Raw genomic sequence first — 24,270 nt, 5'->3', positions numbered from 1 at the left:
TACCTTTTCGCTCTTAAAAATATAACATTCACGATTTAGCTGTCAATGTTTATTTGTTCGTTTATGCAAATGGGTGTTGTAGCAAATACGTTCGTGTTCAGTCTTTCTCTCTCACACTCTCTCGCTCACTCTGTCCCTATCTTTACCTTGCCTTCTTCTACTCTTTGCCACCATCACTTAATAACAAAGTGATCGCAATTCTAAAGTAAAATGTTGCAACAATTTAGTCAACACACTAAATCAATGCGAGATGTCTAAAAATCAAGAAAAATAAAAAAGCTTTTTACATAAACATATCCAAGTACTAATGCCGCAAATGCATGTCGTAATGATTTGTTGAAATTTTTACAATGTTCTCATTTTCAATGGTTCATAGTATGGCGAAGACGACTTCGATGATGATGACGACGAATACATACCACAATTCTTGCAATTGCTGGATGTGGAAATGTATGTACTTTGCTACTTATACCATACTACCTACCACATGTAGCAGTTTGCAAATCAATAAATATATTGTTCTGCAACATTTCTTGTTGTTTTTGTTTTCGATTTGGTTTGTTTCTTAGCATGGGTAAGATTTTGTTTACATACAAAAATGATCTCATGCACACGATTGAAATGTTTACTTGTTTTTTTCTATTTTCTTAAGCTATATTTGAAGTACAGTGAGTTAAACAATTTTACATACACTTCAGTTATTAATTTCTATATACATCTGATACTTGAATAAATTTGTATCTGTATATTCAATTTTCTATTACACTATATTATTTTTAATAGTGCAAATGCATAAATGCATGACATACTCATCTATATACTGATTGTTATTACTGAACAAATGACTGCGTACGTGTATCTTTCTATACTTTTTGCATGTGTATTGTGTATTTTCATAATTTAAATTTTCAACACTTAGTCAGGAACTCGTAAACTATATGAGCTGTTTAGTACTCTATACATTTTATACTACAAGTTTTGTTTCTTTATCATTTTAGTTTTTTTCTCTTACTTTTTTTTTGCACTAAAAAAAAGTAAATTGCATTCATGCAATACGCATTTCAAATGTTTGCACTTGTCTTTATTTTTTATCATTTTTCATTTTCCATTAGATAAAATTTTTGTTTATTATTAACTTGAGTTGGGAGTACAGTTGTGTGTGTTTCTCTTTTTGCCATTTGTTTATTACGAGAAATCTATATTTTATTTATTTCCAGTTAAGATTGTTTATTTTGTTATCATGATTATTAAGCTTTTTTTTATAAAGTGATTTCAATAGTTATTGAATTGTAATCAATATTTCATAAAACTAGTCTATGAGAATTCTAATTACTTAAGTGAAAATAGCATGATATAATTTTATTGTAAAGTTTATTAAAAAGTAAATGAATAAGATATGTGTAATCTTTGAAGAAAGTTCCAATGAAATAATCTTTTTATACTTTTTTAAATAAGGTCATGCTAAAAAAAGTAACATGTTTCGAAATGTCCACATGTATGTTATATCAGTTTCCAAGAAATACATCCCTGGTCAGTGTTGTGCGCTCCTTTCTCAGCTCCTTTCTGGGGAGAATCGTACCTATGACGTTCACACTAGAACACTACTGGAGGCAGTGTTAAATGGCTCTTTTTCAGGCTTAACACTTCCAGAAAATGTTTTTGAATTTTTGGTAATAACCAGTAGTTATTTCATACATTACTTGGTAATGAATGGTCATTATTAACCACATTATTTCATTTAGCTGAATAGGTAATTTGGATTTGTTATGGTCCGGTTGTCTAGGACGACCATTTAACAAACAGAAGCCTATTTTGGATACTAATTTTGTTTTTCAAAATGACTTTGATTAATATTTATATAAGAAAATTTTCCCAAAATCACAATAAAATTAATGAAGCATTGAGTTAGCAGCTGGAACCTGAGCAACTGAACACCTGGGTTCAAATTCCGACTGAGGAAATGTTTAATTTTTTAGTTATTCTCCCCCCAAAATTAAGTTAGTTAGTTTCAAAGGAGGATGTACATTTGTATATACATCAAATCCGAATTAATACACCTAGGACTCTATCAGGCCTGTAGTATGTTCCTTAACCAATGCCTTAGGTGGCAATCGAACCCACTACCTCCAGTTTCTCAGACTAGAACACTAACCTACCGGAGGGCACTAACCCCAAAAGTAAATTAAGTAAAATGTTTGCTGGGCTGATCTAAGATATGGAATTCCAGGAGTCTTGTTCCGTATTTCGGTTCCAAAGAAACAGGTTTTGGATTACATTAATCTTTGTTTTAAAATAGATTATATCATGAAATATGGTTTATAGAATCCAGAGTTAGTTTCTCTTTAATATAGATTATCGTCCTCATTGGAACTAGCAGCTTGTCAAAACAGAACCATAACGATTATATTTAATTTAGATCTAATTTGTCCCTAGACTGGTAATATAATTTTATTTCAATTACAAACCAAACATTTGTTTTAAACAAAACCTAAATTTTCATTTTATATTAAACTCCAACTGATTTCTCCTGGTCTCTGTTTTTATGCAAGATTTTACTACATATAAGAAATAAAAATTTAATAGTTTTACTTAAATTTCACAAACAAATTATTCTGCACACAATTTCCCAAAATTGGCTAGATATTCAACAGAAACTACAAAAAAATAATTTTCTTATTTTATCCTTAACCCCAACACCTTAAATCACAAACAAAAAACTACTGCTACCCGTAGCGTTGATATTTGTATCCTTGCTAATAATGTCGTAAATTTTATTTCGGTTGCCATTTGCCATTATCGTACTCTGCCAGCACATAAAAATGTTTCTACTCAAACCCTTATAGTCTGAATATTTTATATTTTTCTTTATAATAAAAATATGCAGCAAAAAAACTTCTAGACAATAGTTGTTTTGTTAATACAGCAAAGAAGATAAAATAGAATAAAAAATAAACCTCGGTTTATTCCTTTTAAGTAAACGTGTCTTTCTTAACAAGTTCTAATGACAACTACAGCTAGAAAGATAGTCAGTCTACTCGTTCTCTAACCCCTTTTACCAGCAACCAACAACCACCCACCGTGACAGTGCGTCGTGTATACTTAATGTTTTTTTTCTTGCTTGTTGGTTGCAAGTGTGTTTATGAAATTTTCTTTAACCATCTAAACTTTAACATATGACTGGTTTCTTTATTCTTCTATTACTTTTTTGTTGCTGTTTTATTTTAACAAGAAAATATTGCGTCAAAACAAAAGTTTTTTTTTTGTTGTTGATGTTGTTTGTTTTTATGAAAATGGCGTTTTTCTGATTTTTCTGCAAATAGATGTACTTTTACAGAGTTTACAAAGAGTGCTTAAATTAATGAAATTTTTCAAGTAAAAAAATTTAATATTTTTTGTGTGCTCATTTTTAAAAAATTTACCATTTATATGAAATTTTTCCAAAATTCAAAATTATACAAAATTTTTCAAAATTTATCTGAAATTTTCACAGTGTCTTCCTGTATGTCTGGAAGGAACTATAGGAGGAGACACGCCCACATACAAAATAAGTATTAAAAGTTGTATATCTCAGAAACTGCAACAGCTAGAGTCCTAAATTTTTTTACTGACAACTTTGACATCCATATGAATATTTTTGGACAAAATGGGCGGAGTGGAGTCGGAGCCACTTTAGGGTCAATGAGGCAAAAAGTAGACGGGCTAGCAGCAGGGGGCGAGGCACCTCCCATATAAATAAAATTCAAAAATTCATTTATCTTGAAAACTATGGGAGTTAGAATTTTCAAATTTTGCACGAGGAACTTTAACATTCGTGCAAACATTTTTGGTAATAAATTGGCGGACTACCAATGGGGGGAACGGAACCTCCCATATGAATTAAATACAAAAATTCGTTTATCTGCAAAACTAATAGAACTATATTTTTAATATTTGGCACGAAGAACTTAAATATTCATCTGAACATTTTAGGAAAAAAGGCGGACTTTCATTAGGGGTTGGCTTGGAACCCCCATACGAATTAAATAGAAAAATTCGTATATCTGAGATAGCTAGAATCTTCAAATTTTACATGAAGAATTTTGACATTCATGTGAACATTTAGAAATAAATGGGCGGAATTTCAATGGGGGCTTAGTACTTTCCATATGAATTAAATACAAAATATAATATTATTCACATTTTTCATATAAAACCTTTTTTTTAATTTTCTATTTATTCGAAATTTCGTGAAATGAAAGTTTTGAGCAAATTCACTATTTATACGAAATTTTAAAATTTGATTTAACACTTTAATATTTAAAATCTGCTACGTATACCAGAGCACATTACAATAACGAGAAAATTTCGACCATTATTATTTCATTCTTTTCAAACAACAACTCTAATATTGTATTCCTTACATGTCGTTAAGTCCTTGTGTCTGTATTTTTAATTTTTTAGCTATTTTCTTCTATTTTTTTATCCATTTTTTTATTAACATTTTCTCAAATTATTGTCAATATTTAAGCATGAGTATTTGCTTTCACATCCCACACACACATACTTCTCAACATTTTAGTCCATATAGAATGTGTGTAATCGCCTTTAAACTTTGCTCGTTTAATTTTCTTTCAAAGTCCTTTTTATATAAAAACAATTTATGTATTTTATGTTTTTTCATTTATTTTATATGGCAAAACTTTCACTTTCATTTTTAATATCCTTGCACGATACATTTTTGGAAAAATTTTTTCTTGTTCTCTTTATTTTAACTTTTTTGAAGAAAAAATAGAAAAAAGAAGGAATATTACATGTCTGCTGGTGTATTTTCTTCATTCATTTCATTTATCTCAAGTCGTTTAGCTCCTGCTTTTATTTTTTATATTCTTTTGCAGACAACAAAAAAAAAAAAAATTACATGAAATTTATACATATGTACATAACTTTGTTGTTGTTTGTTGTCATTTTCATATTTATTTATTTTTTATATAAAATGCGCATTTTCCTGTTTTCTTGAAAAGAAAAACACTTGTTTTGATCCTTTAAAATTTGCTTTAAAAACTTCTTAAAGAAACTTCTTAAGAAAACAAAAGCACTTACATGTTCTGTGTATTTTGAAATATTCTGCATTAAAGCTGAATTGTCTGGTTTAGGTGAAAAGAAAATTGGTGCCAAATTTAAGGGGTTTGTTGTTTTTAAAATTTAGTTTCTTGAGAGAAAATGGATAATGTAAAAACCATTCTTTGTTAGAAGATTGAGTATGAAATACTCTAATTTAGATAAACAATAAACACGTTCAGTGCTCTTATTAATATGGTCCTTCGAACCTTACGCTTAGGGAACAAAAACCGTTCTATTAGAAACGTTTCCCCTACACTGAGGAAAAAAAATATACACGCCTGTTACCAAATTGACACCAAATTTTTCAATAACATCTATTGTCAAGTATATACATACATACATACAACAACAACATACAATGTAAAGCACGCAACTTTTTCAACATTGCAAAAATTCGTTGTCGCAATGTAAACTTTATGCACACCCGTTGTTTAAATGTTAACAAACGTGGTAAGCTCACTATTTACAACGCATTTTGAGCTTACCATGTTTGTTAACTTATAGACAACGGATGTGCATAAAGTTTAGATTGCGACAACGAATTGTTGCAATGTTGACAAAGTTGCGTGGTCTATATTACATGTTGTTGTTGTGTGTATGTATATACTTGACAATGGATGTTATTAAAAAATTTGGTGTTAATTTGGTAACAGGCAGGTATATTTTTTTCCTCTGTGTATTCTTTTTAAATACCCTCTAAAGTACTTCCAAATCTAATAGAGCGTTTATTGGTCTTGGAGCTAAAATGGTCCTTCGAACCTAATGTTTGATTTTAATCAATTAATAAATTAACAAATCTTATTATAAAATTTATTTTTTATTATAAAATTTTTATTTTTAGATTTTAAATAAATAATAATGTTGATTGAATTTATGTAAATTAACTAAATAATAAAATGCATTCAAAAAATATTACACGCAAACATGGCGGGTTTATCACAGCCTCGCCACACTGGCGGTCAGTTTTATTTATAATTCAAATTTATTATTTTGTTTACTTCAAATAAACATTAAATAAAAACATGTTATTGGTGTTTCTTAATTTACAACAAAATTTCAAAACAACAAGTAAATAAATATTCAAATTTTCAAAAGATTTAAAAATTTCCTGTTAAAACGAAGGAAATGATAACAAATCATTTTTATAAGTATTTTTAAAGTTTTTTAAAAATATTTTACTTTTATAACTAAAACTTAAACACTTTATTTGCTTATTGCTTTTCTTAAGAATTTCAAAACTGTCTAAATAAATCATTTTTGCAGTGCTTAGGAAAATGATCTCATATTTTAAGAATTTTTCCTAAAGCATTTTTAATAAAGTATCTATATTTATATATAAACAATAAGTATATGTTTGATTTTCTATTAAGAACAACACCTGCCTTTAAGATACACATATGAGAAAAATGATTTTTTTTTAATCTAAAAACACAAGCAAAATATAAAGAAAAAAACAAACAAATCGCAAACCCCGAACACATTTTTCGAGATGACAATGTTTGTTCTCAATTTGATTTTCAGAAAAAAATCTTAAAATTTTCTAAAGAAATAAAATCAAATAAAAATGTTTTTTCTTTTTAGACTTGTGTCTGACAAAGACACAAATGATAAACTTGAACTAAAACTAAATAGAGAAAATATATATATTTTTTTCAAATTTATTTACTGTGCACGCGAAATGTATAAAAAATTTTTTTTAATTTTTTAAAAAGAAATATTTATTAGATTGCTCTACATTTTTTTGGCAATTTTTTTTAAATTATATAAATATTTCTGGGAAAATTAAATGATTTGTTTATAAACAAATTAAAATTTTGTTGGATTATTTTCTGTAATCTACTAATTTTCTGCTAGTCTGTCTGTCAGTCGTTTTGTCATTCTGTTATTTTCATGTTAAATTTTTATTTGGCGTGTTTTTAGAAATAATTACCATGGCCCAACCTTTGAGTATCTCGATACCATAAATTACCTTACAAAACGAAAAAATTCTTTTTTTTTAAGAGTTGTGTAATGTTGTTCTTGTTTTTTATTTAGTTTTTTTTTTTAATTTTAAAATTTATTATATGCGCTAAATACGCTAAAAACTACACTTTTCACTTTGTTTATGTTTGAGAACAACTAACGAAAAGGTTAAATTTAATACTAGACTTCAAAAAAGCAAAAAAATACAGCCAACCACACGCCAAACAGGAAATGTTAGTTTGCTGTGCTCCAAATTGTTTTACATTTGCTTAAGGAAAGCAAAACTAGAAAAAAAATCTATATAAAAATTGCAAAAATTCTCATAAATTTTGCATGAAAAGTTCGGTACTTGACTTGAAGACTTGAAAATCAAATATAAAAGCCATAAATTTTCCACAAAATTTAAATGTTTTTTTTTTCAAACTAAAATTAACTTTTTGTTTTTATTTTTCCAAGCATTATAATTAGAGTTGATGATTTAATGAAACTTAAAAGGTCTTCCTTAATGTCTAACACTTCAAAGTGTTTGTGATTAAAAAAATTACTAATATTTATGAGAAAAACTTGGTTAATTGAAATAATATATATTTTTTGAAGGAAAAGGGATTAGCTAAATGATTTATAATGACTTAAATATATGGTCCTTCGTTTTATTATTTAGGATTTATATGTTTGTTTTTTTGTGTAATAAGTAACTTTAAAATAGTTTGTAGTTCGAAGGATCATTTTTGCTTTTGTCTTTCCGTTTGTAACACATCGAAATATTGATCAAAGAACTACAAATGTATATATATTCTGGGTCCTTATTAAATTCTAAGACGATCTAGAATTTAATTTCAAATATCAACCTAATGTTTATACGGGACTATTCCATTTACGGCATACGGTTTGATGGTGGGTATATAAGATTCAGCATAGTCGAATATAACACTCTTACTTGTTTATGTTTAACTAGCATACCCTGGGTGCTTCGCTACCCTAAACAAAATTAAATACATATAAAATTTTGTTTACTTTTATAGAAAATTAAAATTGATAACATTTTTTTAATATTTCATTTTTTACGTTCAATATCACGTTAATAAATTCGCATTCAGTAAGAGTTTGTATTTTTAGTTTCATTCGTTTAGCTTTCACATTATAGAAAATTTCGAAAGTACTATTTGAAAAAAGTACTATAAAATACCTCTTATAGATTCTCATTTAATCAAAAATTTTATTTTTCTGTGTTCAATGTTATATACAATTCAAAATATATAATTTGATGAATGAAAAAGTACCAAAAGTCCCTTTCAGTAGATTATCATTCACTAAGGTCCCTACATTTTAAATTTTATATTTTTATGTTCAATATCAAAAAGTACCATCGGAAAAACGAAAAAGTACAAAAATCTCTCTCAATAAATTCTCGTTTAACAAGGACCGTGTGTCATGTGTTTCGGTTAACCAATATAGATAATCCAAAAGGTATCATTTGAGAATGGAAAAGTACCAAACAGTTTCCACTTACAGAATATTATTCAGTCAAGACCATTTATGTTAAAATTTATGTTCCTAGGTTGAATATTTTAGAAAATTCAAAAAGTACCATTTATGATATAAAAAGTACTAAAAAGTTCTCTCTTAAAGAATCTTATTCAATGAGGACCGTCTATGTTTAATTATCATGTGCTTTGAATTCATATTATAGAACATACAAAGAGTATCATTTGAAGAAAGAGAAAGTACCAAAAGTGGAATAAATTCTATCTTAGTGGAAAGTACTAATAAAAATAGTACAATTTTTCCACTTTCCGCTTAGAAATATTCTTTTTTTTGGAATTAAGTTTACAAAATATTCCGTGTTTAAATCTCTATATCACAGATAAAACTCAAACGATTCAAATCCACTTTCATTTGTTCCAGAAAAATTGTGCTTTCAAAAAGTACCAAACAATTTACTCGAATTTGGTTCTATATTGGCCTTAGTACTCGAATTCCAAAATAATATACCAATAGCTATTTTGTGTGAGTAAATAAAATACTTTTTCAAATTTTATAAAAATTGGCTCAATAAGTTTGAATAAAATTAAATTTCCCGTTTTTCCCCTTTTTGGTACTTTTTTCCCCAGTGAAATAGCAAACATTTTGTTTCAACAAATATTACAGAGTTTGTCCGTAATTTAATAGAAATACTTCAATAAATCGAAAAAGTTTTCTTAATGTGCTAAAAAAGTACCAAAAATACAGTTTTCTCCCTTTTACACTCAAAAAGAACTGAATTTCAAAAAAGTACGAAACAGGTGTCTCCTAATTTTGGTAGATATATCCAAAATATTTACAAATATATTATTTTGTTTATTAGTTAAAAAGTTTTAAAGGTCCAAAAAAGGTACCAAAATCACCTTTGTTACACATTTTCATCCCTTAAAAGTACAAATTTCAAAAAAGTAGCAGACACCCATCTGCTTATTTTAAGAGTAGATAGAGGTGCATTTCAATTTTTTTTCGTATCACTAATATTAGATAAGATAATTAAGAAAACCTGTTTTACCCATTTTTTTACTTCTTTTAACCCTAAATGTACAAATTTCCAAAAATGCTTTCTTATGGGTCTACATAACCAAAAACACATCTACTGTCAAAATTTCATAATTCTAGGTTCAGCCGTTTGGACTGTGCGATGATGAATCAATCAGTCAGTAACGCTACTCTTTTATATATATAGATTTCTTTACACATTTGAGTTTTGCTCTAAGTTTATTAGAGTCTCTCGAACTGAAATATTTTAGTTTGATTGCTATAGATATCGTATCTCTCATGTCGAAATAGTGGTTTTTGCTATGTAGGATTGTTCAAATTCAAACGATTCTTTTACATATTTAATGCAATTTCTGGCCGTTTTTTATTAAGCATTCGCTGCAATCTATAAAAAAAATATCATATTCTTTTAAATCCCAAAAAAGCTTACAAAAGACTTATGTAAAACTATTTTTAATACAATTTTTTTTCTCAAATGACTAAAGAAAACTCAAAAGTATCATTTAGCATGCATTTCTTTTATAGCTCGGTTGTGGTATCAAGTATTTATTTCTTTTGTTTTAATTCCATATATGCAGAATTTTTAAGAAACTACATAAAGAAAAGTGTTTAAAACACTCAATAATAGAAAACATAAAATTAATCAAAGACTGAACAAAAAAGAAACAAACAAAACAATAAAAACATTCAATGAATAAAAAAAATCTATAAAAATAAAAACACAAATCCTAAAAATACCACTAAAAAGTGCATAGCAACAAAATAATTAAAAAAAAGTCTTCCCGCGTTCAAAACCAACAAAATAAACCTAAAGAGATAAAAACAAAACTTTGCATTGGTCTTCAAAAGTATGGAAAAAACATATTGATATATAATATTAAAAATAATACTAAAAATAAACAACAAAAAACTGAAAATAAAACCAATACACCAGCAACATTGTTGCCCAACATTGACTAGCAACAATACAATCAGAAACAAAATGTTTTGGAAATAGTCAAACAAACAAAAATCTATAACTTCATAAACAATAATTTAAATAAAAATATTCAACTAAAAGATTGTTGAGCTAAAAACTAAATGTTCTTAATAATCTTAGCATTTTTAATGAAATTCGCTGACATTTCCAAAATGCAGAGTAAACGCTGTATTAACAACAATAATAATACTAATAACCAGAATAACAACAACAACAACAACCATACTAGCATCATGTCACAAAAACGATGGCAGCAACAAAATGCTAATAAAACAAATTCAAATTCTAGCAGCACTAGTTCAGGCTGTGATAGTTCAGCTTCCTCATCATCTAAAGAAAACTATCAACAGCAACAACAACAACAGCATCAGCAACATCATTCTTTAACACCTCAACAAGTGCAGCAATTGCGTCACTATCAACAATTACAACAGCAACAGTTACAATTGTTGCATCAACAATTGTTGCAAAGAAAACGTTTGCAACAACAGCTACGTGAACAGGGAGTAGAAATTAAAAGACCTCCCACCAGCTCAACAGCAGCTACTTTAACGTGTAATCAACAATATTTGAAACAATTAAGATTACAGCAACAACAACAGCAGCAGCAACATCATTTGTATAATATGAGATTGCCTCAGCAACATCAACAGCCGCAACATGTTGATAATTTTATGTTTCATAATAAAAATCGTAATCTAAATGATATTTTAAATAATAACAATAACAATAATCTGCCTCCCGAATTACAACATCTAAGTAATGGTGGTGGTCGTATGTTATTTAAAGGTGGGATTTTTTTATATTTTTGTTTAGTATTCAAAAATAATTTGCAAAATCTTTTTAATTGCATATTTTTTGTATTAGTAATTTTCCTTTTTTTTTGGTAATATTTTTCCATATTTCTAATTATAATTTACCCTGCTTCTTTTAAAAATATCACCTTCAAATCTTTTCAATATTGTACATTAATGCATATTGTTATTTTTTTGACTACTGGCCAAATTGTATTTTCTTGTACACATTTTATATTTATTAATCTTCTATTTATATTTAAAAACATATATATTATATTTTCTCGTTTATTAACCTCCTTATTTTTTGGTTGTTTTTTTTTTAGAATTGAAAACACTTTTTTTAAACAAATAAGAGAGAAAATGAGAAATTAATTCTTTAAAAAATATAAACAATTTATCACTTGTATAAATATTTGCCAACACCAGATGAAATAATAAAATACATATTGAAAAAACCAGGGCATTTCTTATAGGAATTAAATTAAATTTCAATTTAAAAAAAAAAATATGTTTAAATATTTGCTTTCAGAAATAATAAACTTTTATAAACAAAATTTAATAGCAGTGTTCTTGTCTATAAAACCGGAGGTCATAGGTTTAATTCCCACCAGAGAGTTTGTTAAATATTAATATATATATTTCTTCGGATGTGATGTAACATACTTACTCCATTCAAACTCACTAATAATAGGTTTTTTTTTTTTTAATAGAATCCCAGCAAATCTTACATTGAAAAGTAATGAATTGAAAAGCCGCTTTCACTACTTATTCTCATTTTAACACGGTGTACAGTGTCAGATTTTGCAATTTTGGGAGGACTAAACTCCGAATTTTGAAATTATGAAATTATTGATTCATTTGTAAAAAAGATATTTATGCAGTCAAAATTTTAAATATGAGTTAAAAATTACTTAAAATAATATAAATTAAATATTAATCTTTAGAAACTTATAAAACACAGGGGGTAAAAACGGAAAAATATTTGTATTGTTGGTACCTTTTGCACCTTTCGTGCACGTTCCAAATACGGCAGTACATGTTACAACCACACCAATTTTAAAAACTGGATAGATCTACAGTACGAAACATCAATGGCTCTTTTTTCGTAACATGACCCAGAATGGGACAAAAGGGGAAAAACGGGTAAAACTTGTAACTTTTTGCTCATAAATAATAAATATTTTTTTCCGAAGTAAAATTTGTTGCTTTTGCTAATATTTTAGTGTTTTTTTCAGAATTTCTTTTTACTTTCCATTGATATTATATCGTAAAATAAATCCAAGACTTTATGTTTTAAATGGCACAGCTGAACGCCAAACATCAAAAATGTACTAATGCAACTTTTTCGAGTTCATGTTGAACTTTTGAAAAAATGTAGTACCGTTATTCTGTTATGGGTCACATTTCTTTACTTTTAAACACAGTTGTTTACTATTTGGACAATTGTCTCTCATATTGAATTCAAACAAAGGCAAAAAAGAATCGAAAAAATGTTGAGTTTAGATGAGATTAGAGGCAAGTACTTACCTCGCTTGCTTACAATCACAAAACTCAAGTAATTACGTATCTGATTATATGTAAGTCATTATAAGCGTACTTAACAGTAATTAATAACTACATACCGTGTAGCTATTGAAAAGTAAGTCGTTATTAGAGTCCGACCGAACTCAAAATTTCGTTCGGTACCGAACACCGAACCCGAACTTCGGTAAATTTGAAAGTTCGGCCGAACTTGTTCGGTTTTCAAAGTTCGGTGAACACGAACTTTTTTTAAAAGAAAAATAATACTTTTTTAAAAAAATAAATAATATATATACAATACTTAACACAATTCGCAAATTTCAATTTGCCAATTTATATGAAATTTTGTTATGTTACAAATGAAATCAAAGATTTATAATCGAAACTAGATAATTAAAATTAAATGTTTCATTTTTCTTAGCTTTTTAATCAGTTTCTGCTTAACAGTTTTTCAAATCAGCCGAAAAAACGAGCGGTTAAAAAGGCGTTTTGTACCTATGTATATCCGAAATTTATTGTACAGCCAGGATGTATGATAACTTCTGTAAACAGATTTTCATCATTTTTAAAACTTTTTGATTATATAAAATTATGATAAAAAAACATTTTATAAAAAGTTCGGCGTTCGGTGTTCGGTCAAAATTTCGCCGAACATCGAACATTGACCGAACCTCACTTTTTACCGAACTCCGAACCCGTACCCGAACGTTCGGTCGGACACTAGTCGTTATATAAGTACAAGTCATTACCAAGTTTTTGCTGTGGTAGAACGGAAATTGTAGGGTCAAATTGTGGATGTTTCCGAAAAACTTTGTTCCATCATTTATTTAAAATTTAAAGTTATTAGTCCATTTTTCAAAATTTATTTTATTATTGTATTTACTTATTAAAAATTAGATTTATATATCTGAATTCAACTTTTAACACCTGTAATTTTTCCCCTATTAAATATTTATTTCAGTATTTATAATTCTTGTCAGCCATTATGACTTGAAAAAGTTGACAACCAATACATCCGTTCGGTCAATGAATGTTGCAATAATACATATAAAGAAACACCCCTCGGTCGATAACATTATTGCATTTCTTGAATTTTTATTATAATGAAATCAAATGTCTACAAATTTACATTTTTTTTTTTTTTTGACTTGAATGCAACCCCAAGTTTTTATGCCTTCATCGCTACATTTATTTTTCATTATTAAAGCTTGACATTTTGCTTAAATGTTCTTTCTTTAAATTTTTTTTGTATCACGATTGCTGATTTCTACTTCTACTCTTATCTTGAATTTTATTTAATTGCGTATAAGTAGAAATGTATATAGAATTCATGGGGTATATAAATGTTATTTTCTAAGTGTTTGAGGGACTTATGACATCTTTTATACAAATTTAATTGTAAACAATTTATATAAAGATTTGCTTCACTTTTTCAAGTATTATGTATAATTTTTTATAAAAGTAATTCACATTTAAGTATATTTTCTTTTAAGTTTTTTTTTTGTGCAAACAATTTGAAGTGGGGATTTTTCTTTTCTGGCTTTATACAAACAATGAAGTAATTGTTATTTTTATTATAGGAAAAATTCTTAACAACATGTTGCTGATTATGAAAAAAGTTTACATTATAAAACATTAAAAAGGATTTGTCAGAACAGTTTGACACATTTTTAACAAATGTTTCACAACATGTTGCAAAGGTTATTATACATATATAATTTTTTTAAAGCTGATTTAATAACAATTTTATTTTCCTACTGATTACACACTAACGTTTTCAGTATTTTAACTATTTTTTATCAATTTTTATATTTTGATTGATAAACTGTAATATTTACCACTAAACAAATGATTCACTTAGACTTTCCCAACAAAAACTTATATTGAAAAGTAATGACTTAAATTTAACTTGAATGCAAGAACTTACGCTCGCCTTCAAATCACTACTTAAATAAGTACTTAGAATACGAAAGCGGGTTTCTTGTTCGTTCTCTTACTCACAACACCACTGCTTAGTTATAAAATAAATGATAAAGTACTTACATATCTGATTATATGTCATTATAAGAGTCATAATAAGAGTATACTTAAAAGTAATACAAACGGTATTTAGTAGTCACTGAAATGTAAGTGGTTATATAAGTACAAGTCATTACCGAGTTTTTGCTGGGTTTTTATATTTCCCGTGAACTATTTGCCTTACTTGTCTTTGTTATAAATAATGATACTAATAATATTTGTAATTTATTATAAAAATTTATATAAAACATATGTGCAACATCTTACAAACAAAACAAGCCCCCTCCCCTTTTAAATATTTTTTTCCATTTCTATTTTTTACTATTTGCTCTATTTAAAAGCAACACTTGATAATTAACACTTGTCAACTAACATGTTTGTAAAAACTATATAAATATACTTTCCCCCTTAAAAATATTCTCATTCTAATATTTACAAAACCAAGTTTTTACCACACACTTGTTTTTTGAAATACAACAAACTTTAGAAACTGGAGTATATTAAACACATAATCTAAAACTTCCAAGTTAATTATAAAAACACTTGCTATTGATAGTTTAAAGAAAGCAAACAATCCCCAACTGACTAAGAAGATTAGTTGTTAGACAAAAAAAGGGGAGAGATCAACAGATTGAAATCGTTAAAGATTTTCATAATGGGGGAAACCTATTTGGGGTTAGAACAACAAATAACTTAACAATTTATCTTATTTTATAAAGCATAAACTAATATTTCAATTAAATTATTTGAAAAACTATTGACATGTATCTTTTACTCTTGTTTAATAATTAATTTCAATTTTCATTTTTTTTACCAAGAAAATTTGTCACTCTTAAGACAAATCATAAAATTAATAGTTGTCGGTGTTTAAAAAAAAATCTACATTACTTAAAACTTCTATTCATGCTAAATGCTCTAAATTTTTTTCTTTTAAATTTCTATCCACACCTCTATTGTGTTACTTTTTTTGTTTTAAATATTTTCTACATTTTCATAAAATTTATTGCTGACGATCTTCTATGATGATGACAATGTGATCACTCTCTCTCTATTATTTACTTTAATCATAAAATTTTTTACGATTTTTTAAAAGTAAAAGTCATAAAATTTAATTGAGTTTCCTTAATTTTTATCACAAAAACTACTTTAAATAGTTGTTGAAATACATACATGGTTATTTAGTGTTTAGGACAAAAAATCCCAAGAATTTTTAATTCCACATAATTTTTATATTGGTATTTTAAGTAATTTTATATTTATTTTTTAAATGATTTACCTCTGAAACAAAAATCATTTTGAATAATTGAAATGTTTAGAAAAAATCATAAAATTAGGATTATTTTTAACCGAAATTTATGTGTTACATTATTAATTTCGATAATAAAAATCAAGTTCATTAATTTAAGTGTAATAAAAATTATAAATACTTTATATGGAAATAAGAGAAAATATTTCGGAGGTATTTAGGAAAGTTTAATATCCAAATATTTATCAACATTTTAAATACATAATTTAACAATTGATACAAAATAATCTGATATAATAATGTTGTTGCAAACATGTTTATAAACATTTTGAATGTTGCAAAGAATTTTTGTAACTTTGGCGCAAACTTACCCCTAATTACTGTGAACAAATTTACTGCAAAAAATAGTTTGAAACTATAGTTTACTAAACAACATTTTATTACCTTCTTATCATTACAGGACAAAAATCCTGTCGTGGCATGACAGAATTCTCTACAAACAACGACATCAACAATAAAACTCATTTATCATCTCAACCGCTTCAAAATTCACCACGCCATCATTTCACACCATATCCTACTTCTAATCCATCATCATCATCAAATATCACAACAACACAACATCTTACATCCTTAACCAATAATTATCCCATTCATAACACAAATACACAATCATCTAATGCACAATTTAATAAGCAACAATTTACACAAACACTAAAACAACAACTTATTAACAATAACAAGAATAACCAACAAACACTTCCTTATAATAATTCTTCTGCAAATGCTGCACGCACTCCATCGTCGAATGGATCGTCAGTAACACATTCCCCTACGCATCATCACTATCGTAAGCCCTTTAATTCGCCAAATAATTCACCATTCGCATACTGTGGCGGCGGTGGGAATCAGCAACACCAACAACAGCAGCTGTTGCAACAACAGAGGCGCAATAGCGGTAAATTACCGTTTTTAACACACACTCAGTATCAGCAACATTTGAATGATTTGCTCTCACAACAGCAGCTATTGCAACAACAGCAACAACAACTGTTGCAAAGCAAAGACGCCTCTGATGAGAGTGAACTGAGCGAAGAGAGTTTAAAACAAAATGTGGCCATTGTTCTGAATAATTTGGATCGTTACAATAACGCTCTGCGCAGTATTATTTTGAATGAACAGGTCAATACCAACAGTAGTGTGTTTTACGACGAAAGTGATTTGAATTTCTTTACTGGTGGCAACAACAATAGTGTTAATTTGCAACATCAACATCAACTATCCACAATGGCTACAGCTATAACGCCAGAATCCGATTACAACAGCAATGCAACAACGCCTGGATCACGCAGCAACATGTTGCCTTATGAGTCCAGCGGCAATATGTTGCCACATAATCAACAACAGCCACATCAACATTTGGTAGGTTTTTCAAACACAACTACGGGTGGTGGTGGTGTTAATAGTGGTGGTGGTGTATTGAATAATGCTTGTGGTGTTGGTTATATGGGCAACAATTTAAATTGTTCTCTCGCTTCATCTCACGATTTTACTCATGACAATTCTGATTATCAGTGGTTTTTGGACTATGGTTATCGAGATGGTTGCGGCGGTATGCAACGCAGTGTTTTATCCTCACTTTCGGCTTCCTACAATGGATTGGGCGATTTGATCTATGAGGATTTAGCTAAAAATCTCGATGCCAATTTGGCCGAAGTCGATATGGAAAGTTTTCGGGCCGAAGATATACACTCATTACTCTCACAATTACCCTCGTATTGTAAAAGCCTGGGAGGTAATCGTTTGCAACAGTCATTAATGTTGCAACAACAACACATGCTACCCTCTAACAATTGTCAACATCAGATGGCTCACAACATGTCTCAAACATCAACAACATCAACAAATGATCTAATAGATAATTCCTTCTGTAAATCGGAATTGCTCTTTTCACCCGTTAAAGAATCACATATTTCAGTGGATTCCTTAGATATGGATGCTTACCCAGATGAGGGTGATATAATATTGACATGTAAAGCCAATAAGGATAATTATACAATTGCATTTGAGGGTAGTGTTTTATATTCAGATGAAAGTTTTTATGGTGAGTGTTTTCTTGGATAGCATTTATTAAATGTTCATTATTTTTTATATATTTAATTTTTAAACTATAATTTCTCTAGAACCCAATGAGATTGCCATGAAGAATAAGCAGAATTTCATAAATCTACACAGCAATTTGGATGATATTGTTAAACGCAAATCCTTAGAAGTTTCAATGTCACGTTCCGAACAACCTCAGCAATGCAGTTTGCGTAATAAATTGCAAAAGAGTCATACCACACAACTTCAAAGGTAATTGCTATAAGAACACACACATACAGTTATTTTTTTTTTATTATTAAATTATTTAATTTAGAAGTAAAAAGAATTTTATAGCTGTTTGTTTTTCCCTCTTATAAAAAATTATTTTATAAGTTTTTAAATTTTCGTATTTTTGTTCAATTTAAAGAAATAAACAAAGAAATAAGTTTTAGACAAAGTATTGTATATATCTATATTAGGATGGCCCCGTTTGTATGGATATATTTCTTCTATAATCCCACGAAATCATAAAGTTTTATATATCATTGAAAAGCTTATGGAATTATGTATTAAGAACATTTTCATCAAATAGCTAATACAAATTCGGATAGAAAATGAGTTCTAACAAGTAAGAGTGCTATATTCGGCTGTGCCGAATCTTATAAACCCTTCACCATAGTGTATTTAAAAAATATAAATTTTATAAAATTTAAATTTATGTACCTATTTAATTTTCCCGATTATATCATTATTATAGCAATAGCAAAACAAAATGAACAACAACAACGCTAAACGAAATAAACACACAAAAAACAAAATACACAAGGCAGTAAAACCAACAGACATCAAACATACGAAACTGTACACCAACAAACAAAAACAATATACACAAGGCAATGAAACACACAGCCATCCAAACATACAAAACTGAATACACCAAGAAACAAAAACAATATACACAAGGCACTGAAACACACAGCCATCCAAACATACGAAACGAAATACTCGAAAAAAAAAACAAAATACACAACGCAATCAAACCAACAGACATCCAAACATACGAAACTGAATACACCAAGAAACAAAAACAATATACACATGTCAATGAAACACACAGCCATCCAAACATGTGAAACGAAATACTCAATGAATAAGCAGTGTTGTTGCTGCTTATTAATCAAAGCATGAAAAAATTGTCTTTTTTATTGAAATTTTCAGAGGTTGTCTCGGATTTTTGCTTATATCTCCGTCATTTATGGACCGATTTTGCTGATTTTAAATAGCGATCTTCTCGAAAGCATGTCTAACACAATTATTGAAGATTCGGATCTCGCCGATATCTGGGGTCCTCTAAAAACTGATTTTAACAGACAGACAGACAGACGGACATACAGACAGACGGACATACAGACAGACGGACATGGCTTAATCGACTCCGCTATCTATAAGGATCCAGAATATATATACTTTATAGGGTCGGAAAATTATATTATAGAAATTACAAACGGAATGACAAACTTATATATACCCTTCTCACGAAGGTGAAGGGTATAAAAAATGAAAATAAACACTAATTAGAGATGGAACAAAATTGTAATTTTCGAGGTAAACATCAGCAACTTTCATTTTGGACCACCCTAATGTACATATTTATTTCTTCTTTTATTTGCACATCAAATTTATGATTCAGTTTCGTGCTGTTTTCGTATAACTGTCGGTTTGGTTGGTCTGTCCTACTGTTTTATAGCAATTCAAGTCAATTTCCGTTTAACGTTTTATCGTTTAAATATTTTATATGATAAACATGAATATTGTTTTAATTTTTGGTATTTCAGTTTATTTTTTTTTCTTACATTTGTGCAATTTCTATGAGGTCATTTCAATTGTCTTTAATTTAAATTTATTAAATTTGATGTGTATGACGTTGAGGATCAACTGTAAACGAGCGACCATTTAAGTTTTTATGAACATTTATGGATTTATTTGTACATATATTTCAGTTTAGCTTAATTTTATAAGAATTTATTTTAGAAAACATATTCAATTTAAAAATTGTTTTAATTAGGTTACAGCACAATGTTTCTTTTACAGCGAAAGCACAGATTTTTAAATTTGTTATAAATTGTATATCGAGAGACAATATGTATTCAAAAAGGTCTATCTTAAATAATGTCCCAATTAGGGGTTGTTTCATTTTCATAAAAATGAGATATAGCAAACATTTTTTATATGAAAAAAGCTATTTATATAAATATGTAACTAATTTCTTATTTCTTTGTTTACAACTTAACATATTTCCGTTTTATAATTTTCCCCAAAAAAAAATTTAATTTATATATTTTTCTTCCCTTTTTTTCAACACATAACACACAAACAAACACCCAAAAACCCCATTCTAAACATTTATGTATGTTTATAAATATGTGTGTATGTTTATGGACTTGATCATGCATAAAAACACAGTTTATATGCTTTAATTTCTTCTCCTGCGCGTAGATATCCATCGGGTAATAACAACAATACTCCAGAAACTATCACAATTATACGTCCACCCATTCATCTGAGCACAGGTTGTGTACGTAAATGTAGTAGTTTGCCAAATTTGCGAGACGAAACACTAGAGCAAATTAACTTAAGTCAAACTCAGCAACAAACGCCACAAAAACAGCAGCAGCAGCAACAGAAGCATAATCAGCAACCGTTGAATGTATCAACAGCGATAACCACGTCACATATAGAACAAAATTTGCAACAAACTAAATCGCGCAATTTATTACCCATGTGCCAGATACCAATATCATGTAATTCCACAGCGGCTTCGATTGAGGAAAGATTGAATGTTTTTAGCCTACAACAACAGCAGCAGCAACAGCAGCAATGTCACACCCGACAGCCAAAGCATAGATGTTGTTGTGGTAGTGGTGTTAGCGGTGGTGTTGGAGCAATTGGTAGCAACTTAAGTAACCATTCGAATGCCTCAATGGGCAGTAATAATGGTTCAGCTACAATCACTTCTCATCATTCAAATAAGGGTCATCATATTACGGGCTCCACTTCATCGGGTTCTTCGAATCCACCAGCTTTTAATCTAGTCAAATTGTTTATCAAACAGAAGAGCACAAATTGTTCTCTCGAAGATCAGCCGAGTGCTCATACTTGTATGGATATTTCCTCGGGTTGCTGGCCTTCAAGTGATGCCAACAACTCAAGTTCGAGTTCGTCGTTGGAGCAACGCTTGAGGAAGAAGAGTATGAATGATTCGGGCAAAGGTTCAGCTTTAAGTAGACATGACGAAGAAGCTGATACTACAACATCCACATTCCAAATGGATGCTTCGGCTTCTACACCCAAAAAGCAACACCCAGGACGTTCTTCGGTGTTCTACGAGGAAGATCCCAGTTCAAGTTCGACGGGTTCATTGACCGCCACTAATTCTCCAGCCCATAGACGTAGAAGTATGCCTTTACGTAATCCCGCATTAAATCAATTGGCTCTGCAGCTAAATGGCAATAACAATTCATCAGCTAGTCTCTTATCCTCGGATAATACCTCTGAACAATTGACCCAGGTGCAGCTATCTGGCGGACAGGAGTCCTCTTCCTCCTCGGCCAAGGCGGCAGAACGTAATAAGCAAAGAAGATCTCGTGATGCGTCCCGACCCATTTCAAATGCTTCATCTTCCGAGATGATTACCAGATCTATGCAAACATCCTGTGGTTCCTTAAGTACCCGTAGCAGTTTAAGTGATCGATTCCGTTTTGTGCCACCCTCATTTCTGGAAAAACTCAACAATTTGGGCGAAGAAAATCAAGCACCCATCTACGTCATCTATCCCAACTATGCGTTACCCGATTTGGGCTTTGTAAAGACCTCAGCTACGCCAGATGTTATCTTCTCTCCATTCAACTATAAAATGAATATGGGTGGTAACGCCTCGACAGCTTCATCATGTGCATCTATCAAGAAACGTTTCAGTCTAATGTCGGGCAGCGATGAAGACGAAATTCTAAAGACTATGGATTACAAACATGTGGTAGATTGGCATTCATTGGCGACTTTATTGCCTGGTGACTATAGACGTAGATTAAAACACATTCCAGAAGTAAATGGCATTCTCAGTCATTTAGAAAGAGAACTGGCACAAAAACCTCTCTTCTGTTTAACGCCTCCAGTGAGACGTAATCGCTCACATATTTGCGACTGCAATCAATATTTCCAACGCGGTGAGCAACAGACAGAAGCCGCAGGTGGATCTTCAAGTTCAGGATCTAGTCAACAACCTTCGTCTGGTTACAGAGGCTCTTCTACGTTGCTTACCGATTCGGAATTTGAAAATGCCAATAATAACGCCACTGGAGGCGGTGATAATCTTAAACAGATGTATGTTTATCAATACGAACAACAGCGCATGGATTCGGGTGTAGAAATGAGTCCCAAAGTGCAGTCTACACCCATACCCATGCCAAGGGGTATATTGCGCAAGAGTTCTTCGGCTGTGAGAAGCAAACGCAACTCGATGATTGAGCAAGATGCTAAATTAACAAAATTAGAAAAACGGCGATCACTCCAAGAGCCACCATACAATTATCACATTGGCTCGGCCGAAGAATTGGCTGAGGTATTCGAAGAGGAACCCTCAGGTGCCGAAATATACGCAACGCCACAACCACGTACAGAGAGATTATCACGTAAGGATTTGGATGCCAGGGCTAGGGCCGAAAACTTCTTGTCTTCTTTGCCACGCAATGAATTGAAATATTACGCCGAAATAGCTTCAATATTAGAGTCTTCCGAACAACAAGTTCAGTATGATGCGGCTGCATTGAAGAAGGAAGTTTCACGAGCATTGAGCCAACAGAAAAAGGTGTCGTTTAATGACAAAGAAGAGGCCGACAGCACACAAAACAATTTGGTCCACTTGCCTACAGAAACTCGGCAAAGGTTTTCAACACCACCAAATTCACCAAATATTTCAATGGCTACCAACGCCACAGCTGCTACCACTACTAATAATACAACATTACGGCAAACAGCTACTGCTGCCGGAGCAATTGCACCTCCTGTTGCTACCAGGCGTTGTTCGAAGCGTGATGAATTGGAAAAACAAAAATTGGAAAGTAATCGCTTTAAACGTTTACAAATTCAATGGGAATTAATGAGCAAAGATTCGAGTATGCTTAAGGAACTGGCACAAGCGGAACAAACAAAGAGTGGTGGTTCTACTCCTACCTCAGCACTAGCTGCTGCTAATGCTGCTGCTGCCGCTGCGGCTCAAAAGTCACGCATACCTCGTCCAGTTAGCTATCCCGCTGGAAAGTAAGTAACTTAATTAATTTAATATTAATAATAGTATGTGACAAAAATATATACCTGGGAAGTGTTACAATTTTTTCCTGCAAGGTGTCTTCGAGTATAAGAAGAATCAGTTTTTTACATTTTCTAAATACTTAGAAAATCGTAACTATATAGAAATTTAAGGGTAGTATCAACCAATTTTCAGTTTTTCAATGGATTTAGAAAAAAGAAGAAGCCGAGTTCTTGTAACCTGGAGAATTTGTTGTCTAAATTTGAAGATGTTTTTATACAGTATATTCTTAAAGAATCTTACTGTTTATTAATATATCAGAAAATTATGACAAATCGTAAGTAAAACGGAACTTTGTCTTTGGAAAACCGTACAATTGACTGTTATTAATCTTTTTCTTAATTGTTCAATAACTGATTTTCTGAAAGATATTTTATATGGGGAATACTCGACTTATAAGTGCTTAGAGGTACGAAAATACGTTTTTACCTATATTTCAAGATTTTGATGGTGTTTGACAGATTCTTGTTGTACATGATAACACCTATCAGAAAAATAGTAACACTTACCTGGTACTTACCGTAATACTTTATGTACTTTATTATTGGTTTATAAGTATGTATGTAGTTTAACTTTTACTATTAATAATGGGATTCAAAATACATTATTATTTAAATAGTTAACTGTTTTGTAACAATTTTGTGATTTTGTTTTTTCTATTTAATAATCTTTGTTT

The 24,270-nt window shown here is 29.8% G+C and overlaps 1 protein-coding gene across 4 annotated transcripts in view; it reads left to right on the top strand.

Annotated features, from left to right (window-relative positions):
• Positions 1–24,270, top strand: part of LOC119599585 (DEP domain-containing protein DDB_G0279099) — a 34,706-nt gene that overhangs the window by 8,964 nt on the left and 1,472 nt on the right. Inside the window, exons 2-6 of one of the 4 annotated variants that reach the window (XM_037949400.1) lie at positions 10,161–11,350; positions 16,605–17,566; positions 17,720–18,248; positions 18,328–18,499; positions 20,693–23,545. In XM_037949400.1, the coding sequence (XP_037805328.1) occupies positions 10,663–11,350; positions 16,605–17,566; positions 17,720–18,248; positions 18,328–18,499; positions 20,693–23,545 (5,204 nt within the window). In that variant the 5' untranslated portion in view covers positions 10,161–10,662. Of the gene's footprint in view, positions 1–10,160; positions 11,351–16,604; positions 18,249–18,327; positions 18,500–20,692; positions 23,546–24,270 lie in introns of those variants that run through there. The other 3 variants (XM_037949397.1, XM_037949398.1, XM_037949399.1) reach the window with 3 other exon arrangements.

This window comes from Lucilia sericata, unplaced genomic scaffold (genome assembly GCF_015586225.1).
Source record: "Lucilia sericata isolate MDLA Ls3-8-SP2 unplaced genomic scaffold, ASM1558622v1 Contig000082F_arrow, whole genome shotgun sequence".
Taxonomy (NCBI): Eukaryota; Metazoa; Arthropoda; class Insecta; order Diptera; family Calliphoridae; genus Lucilia; species Lucilia sericata.
The sequence above is the reverse complement of the archived record's forward strand: the minus strand, read 5'-3'. Positions and strand labels throughout refer to the sequence as shown.